The sequence below is a fragment of the Carcharhinus amblyrhynchos genome, chromosome 1 (assembly GCF_965287045.1).
Source record: "Carcharhinus amblyrhynchos chromosome 1, sCarAmb.v2.hapA, whole genome shotgun sequence".
Taxonomy (NCBI): domain Eukaryota; kingdom Metazoa; phylum Chordata; class Chondrichthyes; order Carcharhiniformes; family Carcharhinidae; genus Carcharhinus; species Carcharhinus amblyrhynchos.
The window spans coordinates 23,137,531-23,162,775 of record NC_137324.1 but is presented as its reverse complement, the minus strand read 5'-3'; the positions used below and the strand labels follow the sequence as shown (position 1 = coordinate 23,162,775).

General features: G+C 42.3%; 1 protein-coding gene across 1 annotated transcript in view; it reads right to left on the bottom strand.

The window, feature by feature from the left end:
• Positions 1-23,873, bottom strand: part of LOC145348670 (T-cell surface glycoprotein CD8 beta chain-like) — a 30,647-nt gene extending 6,774 nt beyond the window's left edge. The window contains exons 1-4 of the mRNA XM_080196835.1: positions 23,809-23,873; positions 23,023-23,370; positions 22,397-22,504; positions 14,084-14,182 (exon numbers count right to left, since the gene is read on the bottom strand). Coding sequence (XP_080052961.1) covers positions 14,084-14,182; positions 22,397-22,504; positions 23,023-23,370; positions 23,809-23,854 — 601 coding nt within the window. The 5' untranslated portion in view covers positions 23,855-23,873. The remainder of the gene's footprint in view (positions 1-14,083; positions 14,183-22,396; positions 22,505-23,022; positions 23,371-23,808) is intronic.
• Positions 23,874-25,245: the final 1,372 nt, after the last annotated feature.

The following is a 25,245-nucleotide window of genomic DNA, read 5'->3' as shown; positions in this document are numbered from 1 at the left end:
ACTGCAATCAAAAAGTTAACACAAGCAATTCACCAAAGATCCTTTGACAGCACCTTCCAAACCCACGACCACTTCCATCTAGAAGGACAGGGGCAGCAGGTAAATGGGAACATCACCACCTGCAAGTTCCCCTCCAAGCCACTCGCCATCCTGACTTGGAAATATATCGCTGTTCCTTCGCAGTTGCTGAGTCAAAATCTTGGAATTCCCTCCCTAACGGCATTGTGAGTCAACTCACAGAACATGGACTGCAGCGATTCAAGCTGATGGCATACCACTGCCTTCTCAAGGGCAATAGATGTGGTCAGCCAGCGATGCCCATGTCCCATGAATGAATAAAATAAAGGAGGCAACAGGGAATAGTTCATGGTGCCAGAACGGGGTGAAGGAGATAAGGGGGCAGGAAGCAGGTGCACATTAAAAAATTGACATCCTGCTTGAACTACCTATTGGAGCTCAAATTGGAGACAAATGCCGGAATTTTATTGGCACATCCGCCCTGATTCCAGGGTGGGTGAGGCTCACAGAATGACATTCTCCATTGGCCAGGGTGGGATCTTATGAACCTTGGGCTGGTGAGGCAGTAAAATTCTGGCAAACAGCTCTGTCTGCAGTGGGGTAGTCTCCGGGGTTGTAAACATTTCTGAAGCGAGCAAGCTGTCTTTTTGCAAGACCCAGTTCTGACACCCAATGGCCTCAAAATGTAAATTCCATCACTAAAATTATAAAGACCAAAATCAAACATTTTACCTCTCGACTCCAAAAGACTCCATTCCTCTTAGTTTCACAAATTGTTCCAAGACCGCCATATTTCTACAAATCACCTGGGCGTACACTTCTGACCCCATCTTCTGTGCTTTGTTATTAATTCTGGTATTCCTACAAGGAGGTTTCCCCATAGGTTACAACTTGAGAGACTGCTGAAATCTGTTGTGGCGCTTACAGTGTTCTAGGAGTGCTACAGGTCATTGGAGCTTGAATTTAGCCTGGTCAATCCGGCATTGCTGTCTGACTGGCACCGATAGTAGTCATGATGTGGGTATGCCGGCGTAGGACTGGCGTAAACACAGTAAAAAGTCTGACAACACCAGGTTTTAGTCCAACCGATTTATTTGATAATATTCTCACAAGCTTTCGAGGGGACAGCCTCTTCGTCAGGTGAATGGAGAGTTCTGGCCTCAGACAGAGCTCTGTCTGAGGCCAGAACTCTCCATTCACCTGACGAAGAGGCTGTCCCCTCGAAAGCTTGTGAGAATATTATCAAATAAATCGGTTGGACTAAAACCTGGTGTTGTCAGACTTTTTACTGTGACTGGCACCAACATGGACATGGTTTGCATGACTGGTGTATTGTGGGTGTGCGTTGTCACCCGAGGAAATGACATTTACTGCCTCTCCGATGGTCTTTTTCAGGCACCCAGGAAGGTGCTCGATGATCCTATCCAGACACTCATTTATGTTTTTTAAACTTGAGGATATGCCGAACTGAGGCAAGATGATAAAGGTCAGAATTTCCCTTGAAGTAGTCAGAGCTGTGACCAGAGGCTGCATCACTGTGGGTCCCCCAATAATGCTGAGTGCTGGCTACTCGCTCTGTTTGACTGTGTGGTCCAAATATTGTTGGCTGGACTCCTCCATGTTCCCCAACACTGTGCAGCGGCTCAGTGACATGCAACCGAATGCTACTCAAACTTCCCTGCTGACCTTGTGTAAGGTGAGTCCTCTGCAGCAAGACTAGCATACGAGCTTTGTCTCTGTGCACTGCGTCCCCACTCATTCTATGCCACTGTCCTTGCCTCTGCACACTGGTGCTGAGTTCATCCCCATGTGTAGATAAGTCCTCTGAACTCTATGCAGTATCAATCAGTGAGCTGGTTTCAGCAAAGGTAAACTTGAGTGACCCTCCCCCTTCTGTTTCTTAGGCCTGAGTTAAGCTTCTAGACAAGAGATAGAATGAGGACAGATGTGTTAGTATTTATTGTCCCTGAAAAGCAGAGAAGGCAAATGGCTTCTGAAAGCTTGTGTGCCATAAATCATATGTGTTAGTTATTTTTCATTTGTGGGACACAGGCATTGCTGGCTGGCCAGCATTTGTTGCTCATCCCTAGTTGCCCTTGGAGGGTAGTTGAGAGTCAACCACATTGCTGCTGCTCTGGAGTCACATGTAGGCCAGACCAGGTAAAGACAGAAGATTTCCTTCCCTAAAGTTCCCTAGTGAACCAGATGGGATTTTCCAGCAGTTGACAATGGTTTCATGGTCATCAGTAAGATTCTTAATTCCAGATCTTTTTTTTTTATTGCCATGGTGGGATTTGAGCCTGGGTCCCCAGCACGTTAGCTGAGTTTCTGACTTAATAGTCAAACGATAATAGCACTAGGCCAGCACCTCCTCTAGCGAGACTTAAGAGATGGGAATGAGGGGGGAAGATAGCTACAATCCATGCTGGGCCTACCCTCCAAACTCACTAGATATATTCACATGCTCCCCACCCAACTCCATTGCCTGCTCTTCAGGTGAGGACAGCAGATGGATGACTCCTGGACATCCTTCTGTAGCTACCTGTTCCCTGTCATTGCAAATGGAAAATTCACTTTGGACTTCTCTTTGGGAATATGGCCTTGCCTTGTGAGAAAAATAGAAGTGTGTCAGTTTTAGAGCAGTAAGAAGTTTTGAGGACACGTGTGTCAGGGTAGAATGCTATCATTAATATCTGAAATGTGGCAGAAGTAGGAGGAGGTGAAGGAGGTAACAGTGAAGAGAGCAACAGAGACTGAATGTGGTACATTACAGCCTCTTTGGATTTGAATGCTTGGGATCAAGTCATTCCTGGATTTCAGAATTTTCTGGATTATGGGATCTCATTGGAATACCTAACCACAAATGCATGAACCAGAAAATACCATCGGTATAGATACTTAGCTGAAACATTACTCAGTGCTACAGCACTAGAAAGCAGTAATAAGAGTTGTATTATTTATCCATACACTTTATCTACTCTGTTGCCAAAATATTGTGCTAAAATAATACTCAGAAATTTCCAGATAACTAGTGCTGCCACATTGGATTTCTGGACTGGAGAGGTTACAATGTTATTAGGAAATCAAGAAGGTGGATTGTACTGAGCTGTAGTGATAGGAGGAGTGTACTAAAAACGGAGGGAGGGAAGTGTGGTGAGAACTGACAACAGATTAAGTAGAGCAATAAAAGATGCAAGTTAGGAAGCTTACCCGAGTTATCCTTGAGGTTATTGAACTTTTCACTGCCTTACAGTCATACCCTGGAGGGTTGTGGTGCTTCTGACATGAACCCTCTGCCCACACATGCCAGCCAGCTTGCCACCTTCCTGCCACTTAGAGGATAGACATTCCTCTCGTTGCTAACCTTTCCCATCAAGTTCAATGCAGATAAATGTGAAGTAGCACATTTTGGTAGGAACAACAGCAGTGTTCTTTATTAATTGGAAGATACAAGTCTAGGTGGGGTAGGGGAACCTCAGTAGAGTATAAATGTGCAAATAATTAAAAGTTGCACCAGGGATTAGTAAGGCCATAAAAACAAATCAAACACCAAACTTTATTTCTAGGGGGATATAATTGAAAAGTAGGGACGTTAAGCTAAACTTGTATTGAACCTTGGTTAGATTGCACAGAGAACTGCATGTGGCACTGTGGCATAGTGGCTAGCACTGCTGCCTCACAGACAGCAGTAATGTTTATGTGAGGCAAGGGGCCTGGGTTCAATTCCGGCCTTGGGTGACTGTCTACATTTGCACATTTTCCTCGTGTCTGCATGGGTTTCCTCTGGGTGCTCCAATTTCTTCCCACACTCCAAAGATGTGCGGGTTAGGGTCAATTTAGTGTGGCCAATCTACCTAATGTCAGGGGGATTAGCAGGGTAAACATGTGGGGTTATGGGAATAGGGCCTTGGGTGGGATTGTGGTTGGTGCAGACCTGATGGGCTGAATGACCTCCTTCTGCACAGTAGAGATTCTATGGATTCAATTCTGGTTGCCATATTATAAAAGGAATAAAGAGGCAGTGGAGAGATTGCAGAGAAGATTAGTTAGGATGATATGAGAAATACATGGAGTGCATGTCTCAGGAAAAGATTGACAGCCTTGATCGGTTTTCTATTGAAAAAGAAGGTTGAGAAGTAACAAGAGATGCCATTAGAAATATGAAACAGTTTGATATAGTGGATTCAAGAAAAAATGCTTCCTATTGTGAGGAAAAGCATAACAAGAAGCCATCAAAATAATATAGTCACTGAGAAATGGGAATTCAGAATTAAGAATGTGGAACTCACTACCACAGTTGTGGAATTGTCTCGATGAATTAAGGATAGACAAAGATTTGAAGGAGAAAGGGATGTTAGGATGATAGATTTAAATGAGTAAAATAGGAGGAGGCTCAAGTGGAGCATAAATACCAGCATGAACAGCTTAGGCTGAATGGCCTCTTCCTGTGCAATTTTTTTTTCACTTTACTAACCTCCTAATTCAATTCAGGGTCGCAGGGAGTTGGAGCCTTTCCTGACAGATACTGAACGTGAGGCAGTGAACACCCAAGAATGGACACCAGCCCATCACAAGACACATTCACAAACAGAGGAGCAATTTAGCATGGCCAATCCTTCTAACCTGCACATCTTGGGATTGTGGGAGGAAACTGGAGCACCTGGAGGAAACCCACTGAGACACAGGGAGAATGTGCAGACTCCACACAGACAGATATCTAAAGCTGGAATTGAACCCAGGTCCCTGGAGCAGTGAGGCAGCAGGCCTAACCACTGTACCACTGTGCTGCCCTGGCTCTATATCCTATCTAATACAATGTCATACCTCAAACAAAATGGAAGAGGCAGACTTTGCAGTTTCTACTGTGCCTCCCATTGTCCAAATGGACTAACCCTGTAAGAATTACAGGATGTCGTTGAATGGTTGCAGCCGCGTTGAGATAGATGCTCCCATTGGGGAGATGCCATTAACAGTGCAATACTGATTTCATTTTAATTCAGTATTGGCACCAATTAGGGATTCAGTGTTACATTCATGTGATTGGGCACACAGTTTAAATGGAGGGGCTGTTCTGCACCAATTTCAGCTCTGTAATGTTGGATTGTACTCATGCATGCAGTGAGGCTCTATGCAACAAGACAAGCTCAATATTTCACCCTGCAATCCTCAGAGGTTAGTTTTTCAACCAAACAATTAACTGGGAACCAAATACTTTTAAAATACATTTTTTTAATTACACAAAATTGTTGCTTTTACAGCCACAAAGTAAACATTTTACACTTTCTGTATGATACAAACAGCAAACAACAGAGCAAGGAAAGCCAACATTCCTACATAGTGAACACAAGGGAGACATCGTAGGGAGCCAATGTTTTACATCCATCGTTGTAACATTTATCTGAAGTGTGTTTTGGAAATATCACAGACGGGAACAGTCCAGCTGGTGCATCAGGCCTGCCCCACTCACCATAATATACAAACCATCATGGCTAAACACCACTTCATAACCCACCCCCACTCCCAATATCATCCTCGGAAAAGCAAAGATTGAAGCCCTGAATGCCTTTAAATATGCTCAGCGTGGCTCATGAATGTGCAAGTTTCATTCCAGTTTTCAAAACCAAAAGAAATAGAATAGTAAAGACCTAACAAGACAGAACGTAGATGAGGCAGAGTTCGATATTACAAAGTTCTGACGGCAACCTTAAAGATCACAAAAATATTTGAGATAACGTTCCAGTCCATTCTCCGCATATTGGTCCTGTGATGTTTTGATGTGTTAATTACCTGGAATAAATGTAAACAGAAAATATGGAATAGTAAAATAGTGAATGCTTAATCAACAACAAATTTATATAGTGCCTCTAATGTAATGAAATGTTCTGAGGTGCTCCACAGGAACATTCTAAACAAAGGATGATACACAGACAACACAAGAGGATATTAGGTCAGATGGTCAAAGAGGCAGGTAGTTTGGGATTCTTAAAGGAAAAGGCGGGGGGGTGTAGGGAGGATATTCCAGAGCTTGGGCATAGGCAATCGAAGGCATGGCCAGAGCAATTAAAACTGGGGATGTGATGGATTGGTAGAGTATGTACCAGAGTTGAAGTAGATAGTAGCAATCTCGGACCATTTGAACAGCAACTTGTTATATCCATTGATTAGGAGTTGGATGGCTCCCCTCATTTCCCACTCCTTGTTTGGCTGCAACAGGGTTTGATATGGGCAGCATTTGTTGGTTGCAGAGTGATTTGGAATTGGCTGAGAACATAGTTAAAAGAGTACATGAGCAGCAACTTTTTGCTTTACTGCGCCATTAATCTGCCTTTACAAACTAATGACCCAATCGTGGTAGTCTTCTCTGGAGAAAAAAATGCCATTTCCAATATCCACACCCAGAGAGGTTGGAAACAGAGAATTCAGTGAGTACAACTTGTGGTTCCTTACTGCAACTTTATCGGTTTCAGTCTGACTAATTATCTCTCTACACCACTTATTTTTTTAAATGCAGAGAGAAACTCTCAAAAGTAATGTTTTCCAACACTTCATATTAATCAAAATATTTTTCATTTTAATCGGGTATTTTATTGTTTCAGTTATTGTTGCATGTGATAGTGAAATTAACAAATTGATCAGGAGACAACACTTTACTACGTGATTCCTTCACTAGATAACTTGACAAACAAAAGCGAAGTAATATCTTCAATGGCCCAGTAAAGGGGTGTTTTAAAGTTCAAGTGGGGAGAAGATGGGCTGAATGGCCTCCTTCCATACTGGAACTTTAAGAGCAGTGAAATATTTAATGACATTTTAGTCTAATTTCTAAACCACTTAATCTAATTTCTAAGCCATTTCCCTTCTTCTAGGCTCTCTTTCTGTGGAATGCCTTTAAATCTGCTCAGCACTGACTGCTTCACTCATTAAAGGGAGCGATCAAAGTCTGATAAAACAATGCTGGAAACTATACAACACCCTTTAGATCTTTTTCTCTCAATTTCACATTGAGAGAACAAGTCATATGGAGAAAGTGGGGCTAACACTAACTGATTTCACTCAGATCCAAACAGAGATTGGAAAATGAATTTCAAAAGAACAATTAAAATTGTTTCAAATTTATCTAGTTTCATGATCAAAATCTAATATTTCTCATTGCCAAATGAGCCCAAATGTTAACAAACGTAATGCACCTTTCACGAGTTTAATGTGGAAACAGCAGGGCCCCTGGAATACAACCACACGCGAGCAATGTTCATAAAGTCACCCATTACCTCAAGTAACCAGGTGGGTGTCCAATTGAAATCGTTGTGCTCAATTCTATCAGGCTATTTTACTTAATTAAGGAAAATTATGCAAAGCCAAAGCCTGATAATTCACTAAAAAGCATGATCTATAATTATACATGTCCAATGGTCAAAATGAGCAGTCAGCCAAAAATCACCATACCCCTAAAAAGGCTTAGAAATTGGATCAAAAAATATTGTAGAAAACATTACATTATGCAGGCATGGTAGAGGATCAGATAGGTTGGTGGGTGTTTTTGGTTAAACCTCTATACAATTCTTAGCCTAGTTGTGACACCAATAAATGAACTTAACTTAAATTTAGCCACTGGCAACAGTCTGTTTTAACTGAGCCCCTACAGTGTCATGGACGTGTTATCCTGTACAATAGGCATGGTTGAGGCAACCCATTGAGGGAGACCACTGGAGTATCTAATGTATTCGAGTTGATCCCAACATATAATGTTTCGTTTTGCTGTGTACAACAATCAACTGTCCAAAGTCAGATATCAGCAAATCAGAAACCAACCCTTTCAAAGTGTCTGGCTCCCTTAAGATGGTAACCTATATATAATAGTTATGCGTACATAGCACTTTATCACTTCACAACATCTCAAGGCGATCCATACAATTAATTACAATTATGAAGGACTGAAATGTGAGAAAATGGGACCCGATGAGCAGATACAAGGAAAAAAAAGAGAGATGCTTTTCTAGTGCAGCTCTGTTTTCTGTGCTGGATTATACTTCTTTGTTTGTGTCATATCACTGTTCCCTTTACAACAAAATCAGTCAATGGAAACAAAAATTGTATCTACTCAGAGAGCAACTGTTTTAACTGTCAGCTCCTTGTCATGGCAAAAAATAAAAGAAAATTATAATAGTACAAAAGTGAATAGGGGAAACAGAATGAACTAAAAAAGGGCAAACAAGAAAACACAAATATAATTAGAATTTTTAGTAAAAAAAAGTTCTACATTCTTTTGGTTGTTTGAGTTAATTATTCTCTTTCTAATCTCAGGGCTGCTTTGTTTTATATTGAAGTTAAATAAATATATCAACCAAATCTAAAACATTTAATTGGTCACTAAGGTGTCCTTTTTACAACAAAATTGATGTGTTCAAGGGTATTTGTTCAGGGGATGTGGGTGTCACTGGCAAGATCAAGATTTATTGTCCAAATCTAATTGTCCTTGAACTGAGCGCCAGGCAATTTCAGAGGGCATTTATGAGTCAAGCACATTGCTATGGGTCTGGAGCTACATTTAGACCACATCAGGTAAGGACTGCAGATTTCCTTCCCTAAAAGGACATCAGTGAACCAGATGGGTTTTTACAATCAACAATGGTCTAAATATCATCAAACTTTTAATTCCAGATTTAATTTTATTGAATTCAAATTTCACCATCTGCCATGATGGGTTTCCAACCAGAACATTCCCCTGGGTCTCTGGATTATTAGTCTAGTGACAATACCACTAGGCTATTGCCTTCCACTGTGCCTCTCATTTCATTATGATTAATCAAGTAATTGATAACCACTTTCATTAGTTCCAGTAAATTGGAAGAACCAAGAATCAGGCATTGGCCCTAGATACTGTGATATACCAATCTCAGGCCTTATAGTTTTCAGTCGATGGAAACGTATACAGGCCACAGTGGAATCACACAGGAAGTGCTGAGTTGAAGGAAGTTATCAAAGCCAGGGTGCCCATGCTGACACTAGCTCCTGAAGCAACTACTTCTAACTACTAATTATGACAATAATAATAAAAGCATCAGGCATATATTATTCAAGAGGAAAGTTGAGTCCCAAGGGCTGCAGCGTGCCCACCAGAAGATGAGATGCTGCTCCTCCAGCTTGTGTTAGGCTTCATTGAAGCGTGACAGCAGGCCAAGGATGGACATGTGGGCATGAGGCCAGGTACTGAGTTCAACTGACAAGCAACACGAAGGTTGAGGTCACCCAGTCTGCATTTAGCCTCCAAAATGTAGAGGAGACAGCATTGGGAGCAGTGAATACAGTAGACCAAATTAAAAGAGGTACAAGTGAAATATAACTCCCTGCAAAGAGTGTTTGGAGCCTTGAACTATGAGGATGGAGGAGGTAAAGGGACAGGTGTTGCACTTTCTATGATTGTAAGGGAAGGTGCCACAGGGAGGGGATAGGGAGTTGGGTGTGATGGAGGGGTGGACCCTGGTGCCCAATACCTTCCAATAGGGCACATTGAACATCTCAGGACTCTATGTTGAATTTGATAACTTCAGATTTTGATCTTTCTCCTCCGTCTTAAATCCCACTCCACTTTCTTCTTTTTTAAAATATTCCGTACATGTGTTGCCTCAATCAAAATAACGCCCCCCCCTTGTCTTTTTTTAACCAATCAGGCTGTTTCACTCCAGGCCACCTGTCTTTTGTTCTTATAATTGCCATTTTTTGTTGCAGTTTCTATAGTGCTAACAGATTCACCCTCCTTTCAGTTCTGAAAAGAGTGTATGATTCAAAAGGTTAACTTTATTTTTCTCCTAATAGATGCTGGAAGATCTGCTAAGTTTTTCCAGCTTCCTCTGTCCTTATTTCATTTCCCTACATCCACAGTATTTTGCTTATTTTAACCATATGTTATTGCTCCTGATGTATAGGATATCTCAGATCTTAACAACTATAATCCCACTTCCTTGTTGTCACTTAATTCCCGTTCAACAGAAGTCCAAGCAACAGAAGGTGATTATGAGCGGTTTCAAGAAACTCTTGCCTACCAGTGTAGAAAGGCATCCCTTGTATGGGTAGGTTTCAGTACCAGTAAGCTTATGGGTTTGACAATGAATCATCAATATAATGATTATTAAGAAATACTCTAGCATTTCAAGGTTACTGCAAAGCATTTTACTTGTCCCTTCCCAGAAACCATGGTGGTAGAATCACTAAATTAAATGATGGTTTAAGCAATATAAAAAGCTCATTTTAATTTAAGAAAGCAAGTATTTTAAGCATACCTGTATTTTCAAGGAGTACATAAGAAATAGGAGCAGGAGTAGGCCATCTAGCCCTTCGAGCCTGCCCCGCCATTCAATAAGATCATGGCTGATCTGTCGTGGCTCAGTTCCACTTTCCCGCCCTCTCCCCATAACCCTTAATCCCCTCTCTTATCAAAAACCCATCAACCCGCGTCTTAAAAATATTGAGCGAGGCAGCCTCCACCACTTCAACGGGCAGAGAATTCCAGAGATTCACCACCCTTTGAGTGAAGAAGTTCCTCCTCAACTCCGTTCTAAACCACCCCCCTTTTATCTTGAGGCTGTGCCCCCTAGTCCTACTGTCTTTTTTGAGCGGGAAGAGTCTTTCCACCTCTATCCTATCCATCCCATTCATCATCTTATACGTCTCAATGAGATCTCCCCTCATTCTTCTAAACTCTAACGAGTACAAGCCCAGTTTATTCAGCCTCTCCTCATAGCTCAACCCCCTCAACTCCGGTATCAGCCTAGTAAACCTCCTCTGCACTCCCTCCAAGGCCAAAATATCTTTGCGCAGGTGCGGTGCCCAAAACTGCACACAGTACTCCAGCTGCGGCCTCACCAATGCCCTATACAGCTGCAGCAAGACCTCCCTACTTTTATATTCAATCCCCCTCGCTATGAAGGCCAGCATCCCATTCGCCTTCCTGACCACCTGCTGCACCTGCAAGCTGGGTTTTTGCGACTCATGCACAAGGACCCCGAGGTCCCTCTGCACCGTCGCCTGCTGCAGTTTTTCGCCCCGTAAGTAATAGTCCTTCCTACCAAAGTGGACCACCTCACACTTGCCAACATTAAATTCCATTTGCCATTTCCTAGTCCATTCGCCCAGCCTATCTAGATCCTTCTGCAGACTCTCCACACCCTCCGCACAATTTGCCGTTCCCCCAATCTTGGTGTCATCAGCAAATTTCGACACCCTACACTTGGTTCCCTCCTCCAGATCATCTATATAAAAGGTAAAAAGCTGAGGCCCCAGCACCGACCCCTGGGGCACTCCACTAGTCACCATCCGCCAATCCGAATAGCACCCGTTGACCCCCACTCTCTGCCTCCTATTTGACAACCAATCCTCTATCCACGCTAACATCCTACCCCCAACTCCATGTCCCTCGACCTTCTGCAATAACCTCTTGAGGTACTTTGTCAAACGCCTTCTGAAAATCTAGAAAGACCACATCCACCGGCTCTAATTTTCAATTTTATTGTAATGTACTTTGATAAAGTTTTACAAATATTCTAACATATGTTAAGCTGAGACAATGTTAACTTGATTTTTAAAATAGGTTGCATTTTTTAAACATATACTGCAATATTGGTGCAGAATTTATTGACTTTAATTGCTTTTGACAAAACTTGGGATTCCCTTCATGACAGAAGACTCCACAAATCTGATTTACCCACCATGGTCAGACAGTGAAAAGCCAAGGCTGATAGTGAAAGACTGGGAGGGGGAATGTGAGCTTGGGTTTTAAATTCTTATAGATGATAGGAGTGCTTAAACCTACAGAGGGAGGTTTCTGTGACAGAAAATAACAATTGGTAAAACTATCATTCTATGCCTTCCTAATCACTTGCTGTACCTGGATGCTAACATTTTGTTCCTTGTATGACTGCACCAAAGTCTCTTTAACCATCAACATTTACAAGTTTATAAATGTATTCGCTTCCAATGCAAGTATTTCTTTCTTTAAATGTGGAGAAACAGCATTATTTAAAGTTTATTCATTAGTGTCACAAGTCTACATTAACACTGCAATGAAGTTAATGTGAAAATCCCCTAGAGTGAGGGGAATTTAGTTACCTCCACCATGGCGAATTCAGTGGTGAGGGGGAGTTATTTAAACAGGCGGCAGCATGACAGGTGGGGATGTCGTAACCTTCCCACCACTGTTCTGATTAAGTTGACAATGGGAAGGCTTATGGATGGCCTTCTCCACTCACCATGTGGGAAGCCAATATCCAAGATCTTCCCTAGTGCTCAAGGCACATTGTTAGCACTGCTGTCTCACAGTGCCAGGGATCTGGGTTCGATTCCTGGCTTGGGTCACTGTCTGTGCAGAGTCTGCACATTCTCCCCGTGTCTGTAAGAGTTTGCTCCAGTTTCTTCCTACAGTCCAAAAGACACGCTGGTTAGGTGCATTGGCTATACTAAATTCTCCCTCAGTGCATCTAAGCAGGCGCCGGCATGTGGCAACTAAGGGATTTTCATAGTAACTTCATTTCACTGTTAATGAAATAGAATCCTTACAGTGCAGAAGGCGGCCATTTGGCCCATTGAGTCTGCACCAGCCACCATCCCACCCAGGCCCTATTGCTGTGATCCCACATATTTGACCCCTGACACTAGGGTCAATTTAGCAAGGCCAATCAGTCTAACCCACACATTTTTGGATTGTGGGAGGAAACTGGAGCACCCAGAGGGAATCCCACTCAGACACAGGGAGAACATGCAAACTTCACACAGACAGTGACCCAAGGCCAGAATTGAACCCAGGTCCCTGGCACTGTGAGGAAGCAGTGCTAATGACTGTGCCATTCTAATGTAAGCCTACTAGTGACAGTAACAGTAGTACAGAGAGAAGTACAATTTTGTCTTTTAAAAAAAGATTTAGACAGTTACATGGGTAAGGTGGGTATGGAGGGACATGGGCCAAACGTGGGCAACTGGGGCTAGCTTAGTGGTTTAAAAAAAAAGGGCAGCGTGGACAAGTTGGGCCAAAAAGCCTGTTTCCATGCTATAAACCTCTATGACTATGAAATAAACTTAAAACCTAGAACAAAGCTTCAACCTCACAGTTGTGGCTCAAAAGTGTCTCCCCATGTCCTGGTTAAATATTTATCCCTCAACTCGACTACATAGATAACGTTTCCGGGAAAATTCTTACCACAACACTTTAAAGTAATTAACTGGCTGTATTAGTTCCTCGTCAGGACGGAGCCGGTGTTCAGCGAAGACCTGGACTAACCTAAGCATCGCCACAGTGCGGGTTGATCTGGCCTCACTGTACGCAGTATTAAGTGGATCTTGTCCTATTAACGCCTGAACTCACTTTATCTCCGTCCTATTCTATAAATGTTAAACATCTCCAGCAGCACCCCTTCCCCCGACTCAGCCCCAGCCAATAAAGTGACAGCGATTATTTAAAAATATGGGTGGAGATGTTAAATCCATGTTGGGATTGGAAAGAGCAATGGGCTGGAGTTCCTCTTCCACTTCAACAACCATTAATATCAACACAACCCGAGATAGAAGTGAATTCAGCCCAATTTAGAAAGTTGGGCGACACCAGTGTAGGGGACTGTGTCCAACAGTCTTTAGGATAAAGTGGAGACTTCTGTTAATAAGCGCCGGGCGGGGATAAAACTATTATCAGACCACTTCTCCATCTTTTAGTATCTTGTCAGCTTGGATCTTACATGAATCTTTTGTGGGGCCGTGAATTGGATTCAAATTGAATTATACTTTTGGTACAAGTGAGAATTAAGGGTTTATTCTGTCCACTCCGCTTTGTAAGTTTAAAAATCGAGTAACTAAAACAAAATACAACGTTCATTCCACATTTGACTAGAGGCGCTGTCTCACTCTTAGCCCTCCTTTAAAGCTGTGCAAAATTTACCTGTACCTTTTCCGAAGCTGGTGGGGACATCTCCTCCGGGAGTCTAGAAAGTGAGGAGAAACGGGGATATGGCGAGTAAATAAATACTGCTGTGATTAATGAAATGGATCAATGTCGATATTAACATTAACTAATGTCGGGACTTACCCCTCCTCCGGCGCTGGATGACAATAGTAACGGTAGAACTCAGTAACAGGAGGTTGAAGACGAGTAATGACCCCCAGATAGTCCAGCTGCACACATATCCTGGTAGAACAACACAATTACACATCAGGAATCTTTACTCAGTACAGATCTAGACACAGGATAAAGCCAGCAATGTCACTGAGCAAAAACTCACCGGATCATTCAAATGTTAAGGCTGTCTGTATTCCAGCACTGATTCATTCCACATCCAGCGTCCCAAGTGGGGAGCTTATGTCAAAGCTAATTGCGTCTGTAATCTTAACATGACCGGAACATGTCTCGAAACAGAATTCCTTTGGACTGGAATTTCTTAAGGTTTGATTTCAACACTGAGAGCTTTAAGTTAATGATTATAAAAATGAATCTGGGTATTAGTGTGATAGATGCCCGTTAGAAGCATAGGAACACGCAGCATGGAAAAGACATCACAGCCTCACATACAAACATTAATGTCTCTCTCTCTCACTCAGTCTCCCAAACCCAAACATTAATGTCTCAGTCATTCCCTTGAATCCAAATATTGTCTCCCAGTCATTAGCTCCCTTAGATAAATACTTAATTCTCCACGGATTTTTTTCTTCCTCATCCTATCTCTCTATGATCTCTCTATTAGTGTGCATAGAAGCCACTGATGCCATTAGGTCAAGGCTTGATCTTGCACTTTTCAATTTCTCAGATCAAACTCATGTCCCATGGATCTGGATAGCTCATCACTTTATCTGTTAAGAGATGAAGCTGTCATGTATGGTTCTGTTGACCATCATTTATGGCCATGTTGACTGTCATTTATGGTCCTATTGACTGTCATGTAGGGTCATGTTGACCATCACATTAGGTCTGATTGACTTCCATGTTTGGTAATGTTGACCATCATGTACGGTGACATTGCATGTTGTGTATGATCCTACTGACTGTCTTGTATAGTCCCATTGACCGTCATTTATGGTCCCATTAACCATCATGTACAGTCATGGTGACCAGTAGAAAGAAGATGCAAACAAATTAAAGCGAATAAAAGAAAGAAACCTTTTCCGACTTCAGCACGCTCCAAAGTATTTTACAGCCAATTAACACAGTAAGAAGTCTCACAACGCCAGGTTAGAGACTTCTTACTGTGCCTACCCCTGTCCAACATTGGCATCTCCACATCATGGCAGCCAACTGAGTACTTTCAAAGTGTGGCCATTGTTGGATTTTTGCAAAGTCACAGCCAATGTATGCACAGCAAGATTCCGCAAACAGCAATTAAATAAATGGCCATTTCATACATTTCTGCACTGGTTGAGGGATACATATTATCTAATATGCTGGGAGAGCTCCCCCATTCTTCTAATGACACCTTGAGATGTTTCACATGTATAGGCGAGGGCAGCAAAGCCTTGGTTTAATGTTTATTTATTAGTGCCACAAGTAGGCTTGCATTAACACTGCAAAGAAGTTACTGTAAAAACCTCCTAGTCGCCACACTCCGGTGCCTGTTCGGGTACACTGAGGGAGAATTCAGCATGATCAATGCATCTAACCAGTGCTGCCCCATCTCATCCCAAAGACCATTATCTCCAGCAGTGAGGCACTCCCTCAGCACTACACTGGACTATATGCCCAGATTCTGCAGCGACGCTTGAACTCAAGGTGTTCTGATTTAAAGACAAGATAGAATACTATCACTGAGCAAAGGCTGCTGATCCTGTTTTGAGAGTTCTTGCTTTGCAGATATAACAAGAAGCTTTACTGTACAAGATTAAAATGTATAAAGTTCTAACAGTGCCAGACAAACTAGATGTAGGGAGGATGTTTTCCCTGGCTGGGGAGCCGGGGACTCTACCTCAGCATGCAGAGTAGACCATTTAGGATTGAGATGAAATGAAATCTTTTTACTCAGAGACTGGTGAGCCTGACAAAGTAGAAAGAGTCAAGAGCTTCAAGTTTTAGGTGTCCAGATCACCATCCTGCCCTGGTCCCTCCACGCTGACACTATAGTTAAGAAAGCCCACCAATGTCTCTACTTTCACAGAAGACTAAGCAAACTTGGCATGTCAGCTATGACTCTCACCAACTTTTATAGATGCACCTTAGAAAACATTATTTCTGGTTATATCACAGGTTGGTACGGCTCCTGCTCTGCCCAAAACTGCAAGGAACTACAAAAGATCGGTGAATGTAGCCCAATTGATCACACAAACCAGCCTCCCATCCATTGACCCTGTCTACACTTCCCGCTGCCTCGGCAAGGCAGCCAGCATAATTAAGGACCTGACACACCCTGGACATTTTCTCTTCCACTTCTTCCATCAGGAAAAAGATACAAAAGTCTGAGGTCACGTATCAACCATCACAAGAACAGCTTCTGCCCTGCTGCTGTCAGATTTTTGAATGGACCTTTCTCATACTAAGTTGATTTTTCTCTACACCCTAGCTATGACTGTAACACTACATTCTGCACTCTCTCATTTCCTTCTTGATGAATGGTATGCTTTGTCTGTATAGCGTGCAAGAAACAATACTTTTCACTGTATGCTAATGTGACAATATTAAATCAAATCTGTGGAATTCTCTACCACAGAAGGCTGTGGTGGCCAAGCCACTGAATGTATTTCAAGAAAGAGATAGATAATCTTTTAGATTTTAATGGCACTGAGGGGCATGGGAAGAAAACAGGAATATGGCATTGAGATAGAGGGTCAGCCATGAATATATTGAATGGTGGAGAAAGGGATAGGTTTCTTTCATATTTCAATGGCATCAAGTCTTATGGAGAGAGTGCGGAAATATGGCATTGAGAGAGAGGATCAGTCATGATCATATTGAATGATGGAGCAGGCTCGAAGGCTTACTCCTGCTCCTGGTTTCGATATAAGACACGATTGTTGCATTTTATAAAACAGATAACTGCAAATCTGAAATGAAGCCAGAAATCTTAGAAATACGCAGCAAAGTGCCAGCCACTGACTAACTTGCAGTGACTGAATGCATTCTGCAGCTTGTGTCGACCTATAGGAGGAGATGAATTTACTCCCCCGCCATGAACTTCCCCCTCCACCCCCACAATCCTACCTTCCCCCTCCTCACTCCTGAGATTTTGTGTCAATGATTACTCGCTGGTTATTTTCAGAAACAGGTTCACTTTTATTTCTAATTTTAATTACCAGAAGAAATCTCAAATCTAAAGGAATGCCCTATGTTGTAAATGTGTACAGCAAACAGCATTAACTAAATTCCCAGAAGCCGGCATGTCGATTTGGATTCCGGGGGTCTTTTTATTCCGAACAGCTGAAAGCAAGTTCTGACTGGAGTCTGACCAAAAATCATATTTCGTACAAGGTTAACCCTATTTTACAAAAACTTTATGGCAGGCCATTGAGGAACAGTGGAGGATTTTCAAAGTGATCTTTCACAGTGCTCAGCAAAAGTGTATACTAGTGATAAGGAAGGACTGTAGAAAAAGAGATAATCAGCCATGGATATCTAAGGAAACAAAGAAAGATATCAAATTGAAAGAAAATGCATACAAAGTGGCAAAGATTGGTGGGAACCGAGAGGATTGGGAAATCTTTAAAGGTCAGCAGAAAGCCACGAAAAAAGCTATAAAGAAAAGTAAGATGGATTATGAGAATAAACTTGCTCAGAATATAAAAACTGATAGTAAAGGTTTCTACAAATATATAAAATGAAGAACAGTGGCTAAAGTAAACATTGGTCCTTTAGAGGATGAGAAGAACAACTGGAAACGAGAAAATGGCTGAGGCATTGAACAGGTCGTTTGTGTCTACCTTCACAGTGGAAGACACAAATAACACGCCGAAAATTGATGACAGGAAGCTGTGGCAGGTGAGGACTAGAAACTATCATTATCACGAAAGAGGTAGTATTGGGCAAGTTAATGGGGCTAAAGGTAGACAAGTCTCCTGGCCCTGATGGAATACATCCTAGGGTACTAAAAGAGGTTGCAGGAGAAATAGCAAATGCACTAGTGGTAATTTACCAAAATTTCCTGGACTCTCGCGTGGTTCCCACAGATTGGAAAACAGCAAATGTGACACCACTATTTAAAAAAGGAGGTAGACAAAAGACGGGTAACTATAGGCTGGTTAGCTTAACTTCTGTAGTAGGGAAAATGCTTGAATCTATCATCAAGGAAGAAATAGCGAAACATCGGATGTAAATTATCCCATTGGTAAGATGCAGAATAGATTTGTGAAGAGCAAGTCATGTTTGATTAATTTTGTGGAATTCTTTGAGAACATTACATGCACAGTGGACAATGGGGAACTTGTGGATGTGGTGTATCTGGATTTCCAGAAAGCATTGACAAGGTGCCGCACCAAAGGCTGCTGCGTAAGATAAAGGTGCACAGTGTTACGGGTAATGTATTAGCATGGATAGAGGATTGGTTAACTAACAGAAAGCAAAGACTGGGGGTAAATGGGTGTTTTTCTGGTTGGCGATCAGTGACTAGTGGTATGCCTCAGGGATCAGTGTTGGGACCACAATTGTTTACGACTTACATAGATGATTTGGAGTTGGGGACCAAGTGTAATGTGTCAAAATTCGTAGATGACACTAAGATGTGTGGCATAGCAAAATGTGCAGAGGACACTGAAAATCTGCAAGGGATATAGATAATCTAAGTGAGTGGGCGAGGGCCTGGCAGATGGAGCACAACGTTGGTAAATGTGAGGTCATCCATTTTGGTAGGAATAACAGCAAAATGGACTATTATTTAAATGGTAAAAAAATTGCAGCATGCTGCTGTGCAGAGGGACCTGGATGTCCTTGTGTAAGAATCACAAGGAGTTGGTTTGCAAGTGCAGCAGGTAATTAAGAAGGCAAATGGAATTTTGTCCTTCATTGCTAGAGGGATGGAATTTAAAAACAGCGAGATTATGTTGCAGCTGTGTAAAGTACTGTGAGGCCACACCTGGACTACTGTGTACAGTTTTGGTCCCCTTACTTGAGAAAGGGTATACTGGCACTTGAGGGGCTGCAGAGGAGATTCACTAGGCTGATTCCAGAATTGAAAGGGTTGGCTTACGAGGAGAGATGGAGTAGACTGGGGCTATACTCATTGGAATTCAGAAGAATGAGGGGAGATCTTATAGAAACATATAAGATTATGAAGGAAATAGATAAGATAGAAGCAGGGAAGTTGTTTCCACTGGCAGGTGAAACTAGAACTAGGGGGGCATAGCCTCAAAATATGGGGACCAGATTTAAGACTGAGTTGAGGAGGAACTTCTTCACACAAAGGCTTGTGAATCTGTGGAATTCCCTGCCCAGTGAAGCAGTTGAGGCTACCTCATTGAATGTTTTTAAGGCAAGGATAGATAAATGTTTGAACAGTAAAGGAATTAAGGATTATGGTGAGTGGGTGGGTAAGTGGGGCTGAGTCTACGAAAAGGTCAGCCATGATCTTATTGAATGGTGGGGTAGGCTCGAGAGGTCAGATGGCCTACTCCTACTCTTAGTTCCTATGTTGTTATGTTCTACCCCACTGGATACGCAGATACTCCCTGGCCTGAGCTTGCTGCTTCAGTTCAGGATAACTTTTCTCTGTCCTTGTTCACTCTGCCACCACATCCATTGCAATGAACTTTAAATTAATACCATTACTTTGATGATGAAGCATTTTAACACAAATAACATTTAGTGACAACTTGAACAGATTCCACAGGGAATTTTGTAAGTGACAATTCATGTCTGTAAACACTGAAGGAGACCCCACTGCACTTTTTAAGAGGGCAATGGACCCTTAAGCATTGACATGACGGAAGACCCAAAGCTATGGGGATAAATGAGATGGCTTTGCTTTACTTCAGCAAAAAAAAAGCCACCGCAGACACGATGGGTGGAGTGGCCACACTTTGCAGGGTAAACTGATGTGTAAAATTGAAGGGCTGGTTGACATGGCACATCAGGAGAGTTTCTTAGGGACAAAGTACCAGGAGTCTGATTCAACTGAACAAAAATCCTCATTCTAATTGTCTCAAGGGAAGAGAGATTGAATCATCCATCCCTATCATTTACCACAGACCATGTATCAACATCCTCACAAACCCACGACCATTCAGTGAATTCACTAAAAGTTGAAGGGAACGGGTTAAAAATGCTCACAATGTAATTTCAGAGCATTAAAACTTTCCACATTCATCGCACTGTTGTCAAGTCCAACAAAAATAAATAGCTGCAACTTGCTTTTAATATATCACCTTTAAGGTGCTCAAACTCCCAAGGGGATTGACTGGAGTGGTATTGATGAACATTTGACACCCATTCACATTAGGAGAGATTAGCAGAGGTGACTGAAAGCTTGCTCACATTGTTTAAAGATTGCCTCAAAGGAGCAGAAAGTGGTTTAGAGAGAGGAGCAGAGGTTTAGAGAGGGGGTTCCAGAAAAGGTTCATTTGTGGCACAGTGGTTAGCACTACTGCCTCACAGCAGCAGGGACCTGAGTTTGACTCCCCATTTGGATCACTGTCTGTGTGACATTTGCATGTTCTCCCCATGTCTGCGTGGGTTTCCTCTGGGTGCTCTGGTTTCCTTCCACACTCCAAAGATGTGCAGGTTAGGTGAATTGGCTATGCTAAATTCTCCATTAGTGTACCTGAACAGCTACCAGAGTGTGGCGACTAGCAGATTTTCACAGTACCTTCATCGCAGTGTGGATGTAAGTTTACTTGTGACTGACTAATCAATAAACTTTAAATTAATGTCTGGGATGGAGGGGATTATCCTCTGAGGGATGATAAAATAGGCTGGCTCTTTATTATCTGGAGTTTAGAAGAATGAAAGGTGATCTACATGCAAAATTCTTCCAGGCTTCCACAGCGTACAAACAGGAAGGGTGTTTTCCCTGGATGGAGAGTCTAGAACCAGAGGAGAGTCTCAGAACAAGGAGTATTAGTTTAAGTTTAAGTTTATTTATTAGTGTCACAAGTAGGTTTACATTAACATTGCAATGAATATCCCCTGGCTGCCACACTGCAGCACCCGTTTGGGTACAAATGATGAGAATTTCTTCACTCAGAGGGTGATAAATCTTTGGAATTCTCTGCCCCAGAAAGGTTCAATCATAGAGTGTATTCAAGACTGAGATCAGTAGATTTCTACATATTAAAAACTTGTGGTGATTTGGGGATAATACGGGGAAATGGTGTTAAATTAGAAGATTAACCACGAGCTGAAAGGCGGAGAGGGCTCAAGGGGCTGAATGGCCTAATTCCCCACTCCTATTCCTTCGCTTTTTGGCAGCCACCAATGGTGGAGTGATTACAATGTTGTAGAGATGCTGGCGTTAGACTGGGGTTGGACCGGAGAACCTTCCACACACCTGACGAAGGAACACCGTTTCCGAAAGCTTGTGGGATTACTATCAAATAAACTGAACTTAAACCTGGTGCTGTGAGACTTCTTGGAGTGATTATAATCAGGGATCCACAACATATGTCTTGAAATAAATGGATGGGCTGTGCGAATGGGACCTGCAGGAAATACTGGGAAACCATATACAATGAAAATCCATCAGTATTCTCTATGAACGGTATGCTTTGTCGGTATAGCGCGCAAGAAAGAATACTTTTCACTGTATGTTAGACAATAATAAATAAAATCAATATCAAAATTGGGCCTATTGCTGCAGACTCGCATGTTGGTTTGCATCAGGACATCTTTCCAGGAGCTCCCCATGAATAACAGTTCCCTTCCTAGGAAACAGTTCCCTTCCTAGGAAATGTCAGTGCCCAACTGAAAGGAAAACCTTTCTCATTTTGATTACAGACATTCATGGTTCACTCAGCTCCACGTGGAAGTTAGAACACTTTCCCCAGCATCTCAACCGGGGTTTGTGTGGGATTTTTAAAATAAAAACTAAATAACTCAAAATACAGTTCAATAAACATTTCGTACCTGACGTGGGCTGATCACTAAATAAATAGATTAAAGGCAGAAAATGCTGGAAATCCTCAGAGAGGTAGGGCAGAATCGGGGGGAGAAAGAGAATTAACATTTATGAAAAAACTGTGGGGGGAAATCAATAAATACTGAGGCAGATTCAGTTTGTGGGAGGATTCAGAGAAACTTGTCCTATAAAGAGTTCTCTGGCAAGGTTTGGGTTAGAATTGGGACATTTTAGGCCAGGCCATCTGATCAGTAAATTAGTTTGCTAGTTACACTAAACATTTAAGACCAGCCCTGTTTATCAGTCAGATGTATTCAGTGAGAAGAACAGGCCCAGTCTATCTCTCAGACCAGCTTAAGGCAGTTTACAATTTTTCTTACCATTACTATTGGCTTTATTGTTGCGACCCGTGTTCCGACGCCTGTTCGGGGGGTTTCTGCGGCGTCTTGTAGTTGGAGGTGGCGAAGTCACTTTCTCTCTCTCTGGAACTGAAATGAACAGAATTTGGGTGAGCATTTTCTTTCTAACTGTGACATCCAAAGCGCCAAAGGAGAAGCGAGCAATTCGCAAATGGCAAAGCGGATTGTATAGGTCTGGCCTATAAAATATCACTCGTTTATCACAATCAGCTTTGTTAGACTTGAGGACGGTGCTAACTTTCTCTAAGAATCCATCGCCAGCAACTAGAACAGTATTTAACAAAAGCAACCTTTTTAAGAGTGGATCACAGAATATTAGGTTAAACCGGTATAATCTGAAAATAAAGTTCTATAAATATTATTCTTTTTGCAAATGAGCAGATATTTACAGAACTGAAATTACAGCTGGATCCATGTCCCTTAAGCTGAACCTGGCCTTATATTTATTTTCTTAACTTCTGATGAAAGGTCATCGATTTTAAATTTTGTTTTCTCTCCAGCGATGCTGCCTGACCTGCAATATTTGTAAAACGGCCCTACTTATTTTGGTTTATGTTACAGTTGACAGTATTCGAACATCTCCTTACCCACGGTCAGCACGCTTCCAGCCCCAAAGTACAGACGTGGACTGTCCACCATCAGACAGTAGTAGGTCCCATTGTCGGTGAGCCTCAAGTCCTTAATCGTTAAAGTGGATGCCTGTCGAAAGTTATCCCGGTTCAAAGCGAACCGCTCAGTTATTCCATCTCCCTGCGTCTGCTTATCCAGGGCGTTGGCCGATTTCACAAAACGCATCGTCTGGTTGTGTTCGACTTTGTACCAAAAAACTTCTGTGAGTGCGGCTTTCCTCAAATTACAAGAGAGTTCGATCTTCTCGCCTTTGGCCGCCAGTATTTCCCTCGGAGTCTGGACGAAGACTGGCTGTGGGTAGGCACCTGGTCAAACAGTTGTTGATTTTTTTTTAAAAAAACATTGATATTAGCATTTATCGTTCCTTCTCCCGGATAGGCATATACAAATTCGTTCATAACTTTCAAAAACACCCTTACAAAGCAATTAAAGAGGTGTATTTATTAGTCACAAGTAAGGCTTAGATTAACACTGCAATAAAATGACTGTGAAATTCCCCTCGCAAACATTTACTGGGGGAATGGGGGGAAGGGGGAGAACGAGGGATATAGTGGGGTAATTCTTTCGAAGAGCAAACACTGGTACGACAGGCCGAATGGCCCCCCCCCCTTCTCTGCTGTGTAACTTAATGATTCCAGAGCCGAGCCTGACACTCATCCTCAGGCTAAGCGCTGCTCAAAGCTCCCTCCAATAAATATTACCATAACAATCTTAATATAGCTTTTTCACACATTGCGACTTACTTTGTATCCAGCAGCCCAGGACACAGATATATCCAAGAAGCTTCATGTTTAAGCTGTTTACCGAAGGCCAGGGGAGGAGGTTCTGCTTTGAGAGAGAAACCAGTCGCCTCTAAGAGTAACCCAGGTGGTTCCCTGCCACTCCGCACCACTCAGCTGCTGGCTGAACGGCGCGTCATTCTCACACCCCTTCTATGCAAATATTACTGACAAACTCAAATCTGGACAGCGGCTTCCAGGCTCCACAACCACCCCAGGACAATAGTATTCCATACTTAGCACTTCTACATGTCAACATGCCATTGGCAGACATTTAAGGAACATGAAATAGCTAAATATCACTGATCCCATCATTGGAGAGTCATTTCATAGACACTCCAGTCTCATCACAGAGCACATATAAACTAGGCGGAGGAGTATGCAGTTTAGCCCATACGACTGGTCTCATCTAGGCCTCATCACCTTCCTCCCCCCCTTCATTCCTCTGCTTATCGAAACCATACCTGTCGCCTCCTCAAATTTGTTTAATGTTCCTAAATGGCTTTATATTTATTTACAGAAACATTTCCGGCATAATTAATTAATAATAACACGGTTAGGTGCATTGACCCGAACAGGCGCCGGAGTGTGGCGACTAGGGGCATTTCACTGTAACTTCATTGAAGTGTTAATGCAAGCCTTACTTGTGACTAATAAATAATAAATACATTTTAAACTTTATGTTGTCCAAGCACATGCTTGTTCCGGTCAACACCGGGATATCTCATTCCAACACACATTGTAGATGTTGGAAACCTGCATTGTAAACTGGAAAGGCTACTGCCAGTGTTGAGAATGTCACCTCTCCGCATGCTGCCGAGCGCTTCAATTCCGTTACTCTGACAGATGTCAGATTCGGACTATTCTGTGATCCTTTGAGAATTCAGAGGAAACATTTTTGAAGGATTCAAAGAAGAGGCAAGATCTGGGGCGTAGCAGATCAGGAAAAATAAAGCCGGGGAAGACAGACAGTGTGTTCTCCAATGTGCAATGTATCCAAAATATTTCAAATAACATACAGGAATGATATAAACAAAGCAAGTTACTCAACTCGCATTGTGACAGCATCAACTGAGGGCAAGAAACTCGAAAAAGAAGCCGCTCTCTGTGAGATAAACGGGAATAAAGGTTTTTTTTTGTGAGATAGTCATGGAATCATGAATCATGAGTTAAATTAATTCCTGCGGTAGGCACAGCCGCTGGAGGTGTTTAGTTAAACGGTGCATTCCCAGTTTAGGGATAGTGTACCCGTTTGTGTCAATTCTTCCACGTGTAGTCAGCTATAATCAAACGCTTCAAGAAGCATTAGAAGAGCGTCCATCTGAAAGGAGTCATAATGGATTTGGGGGAGGGTAATTATTTCGAATGCTACTTTCAGGTTTAGAGAGGTGTAGAAGGTCC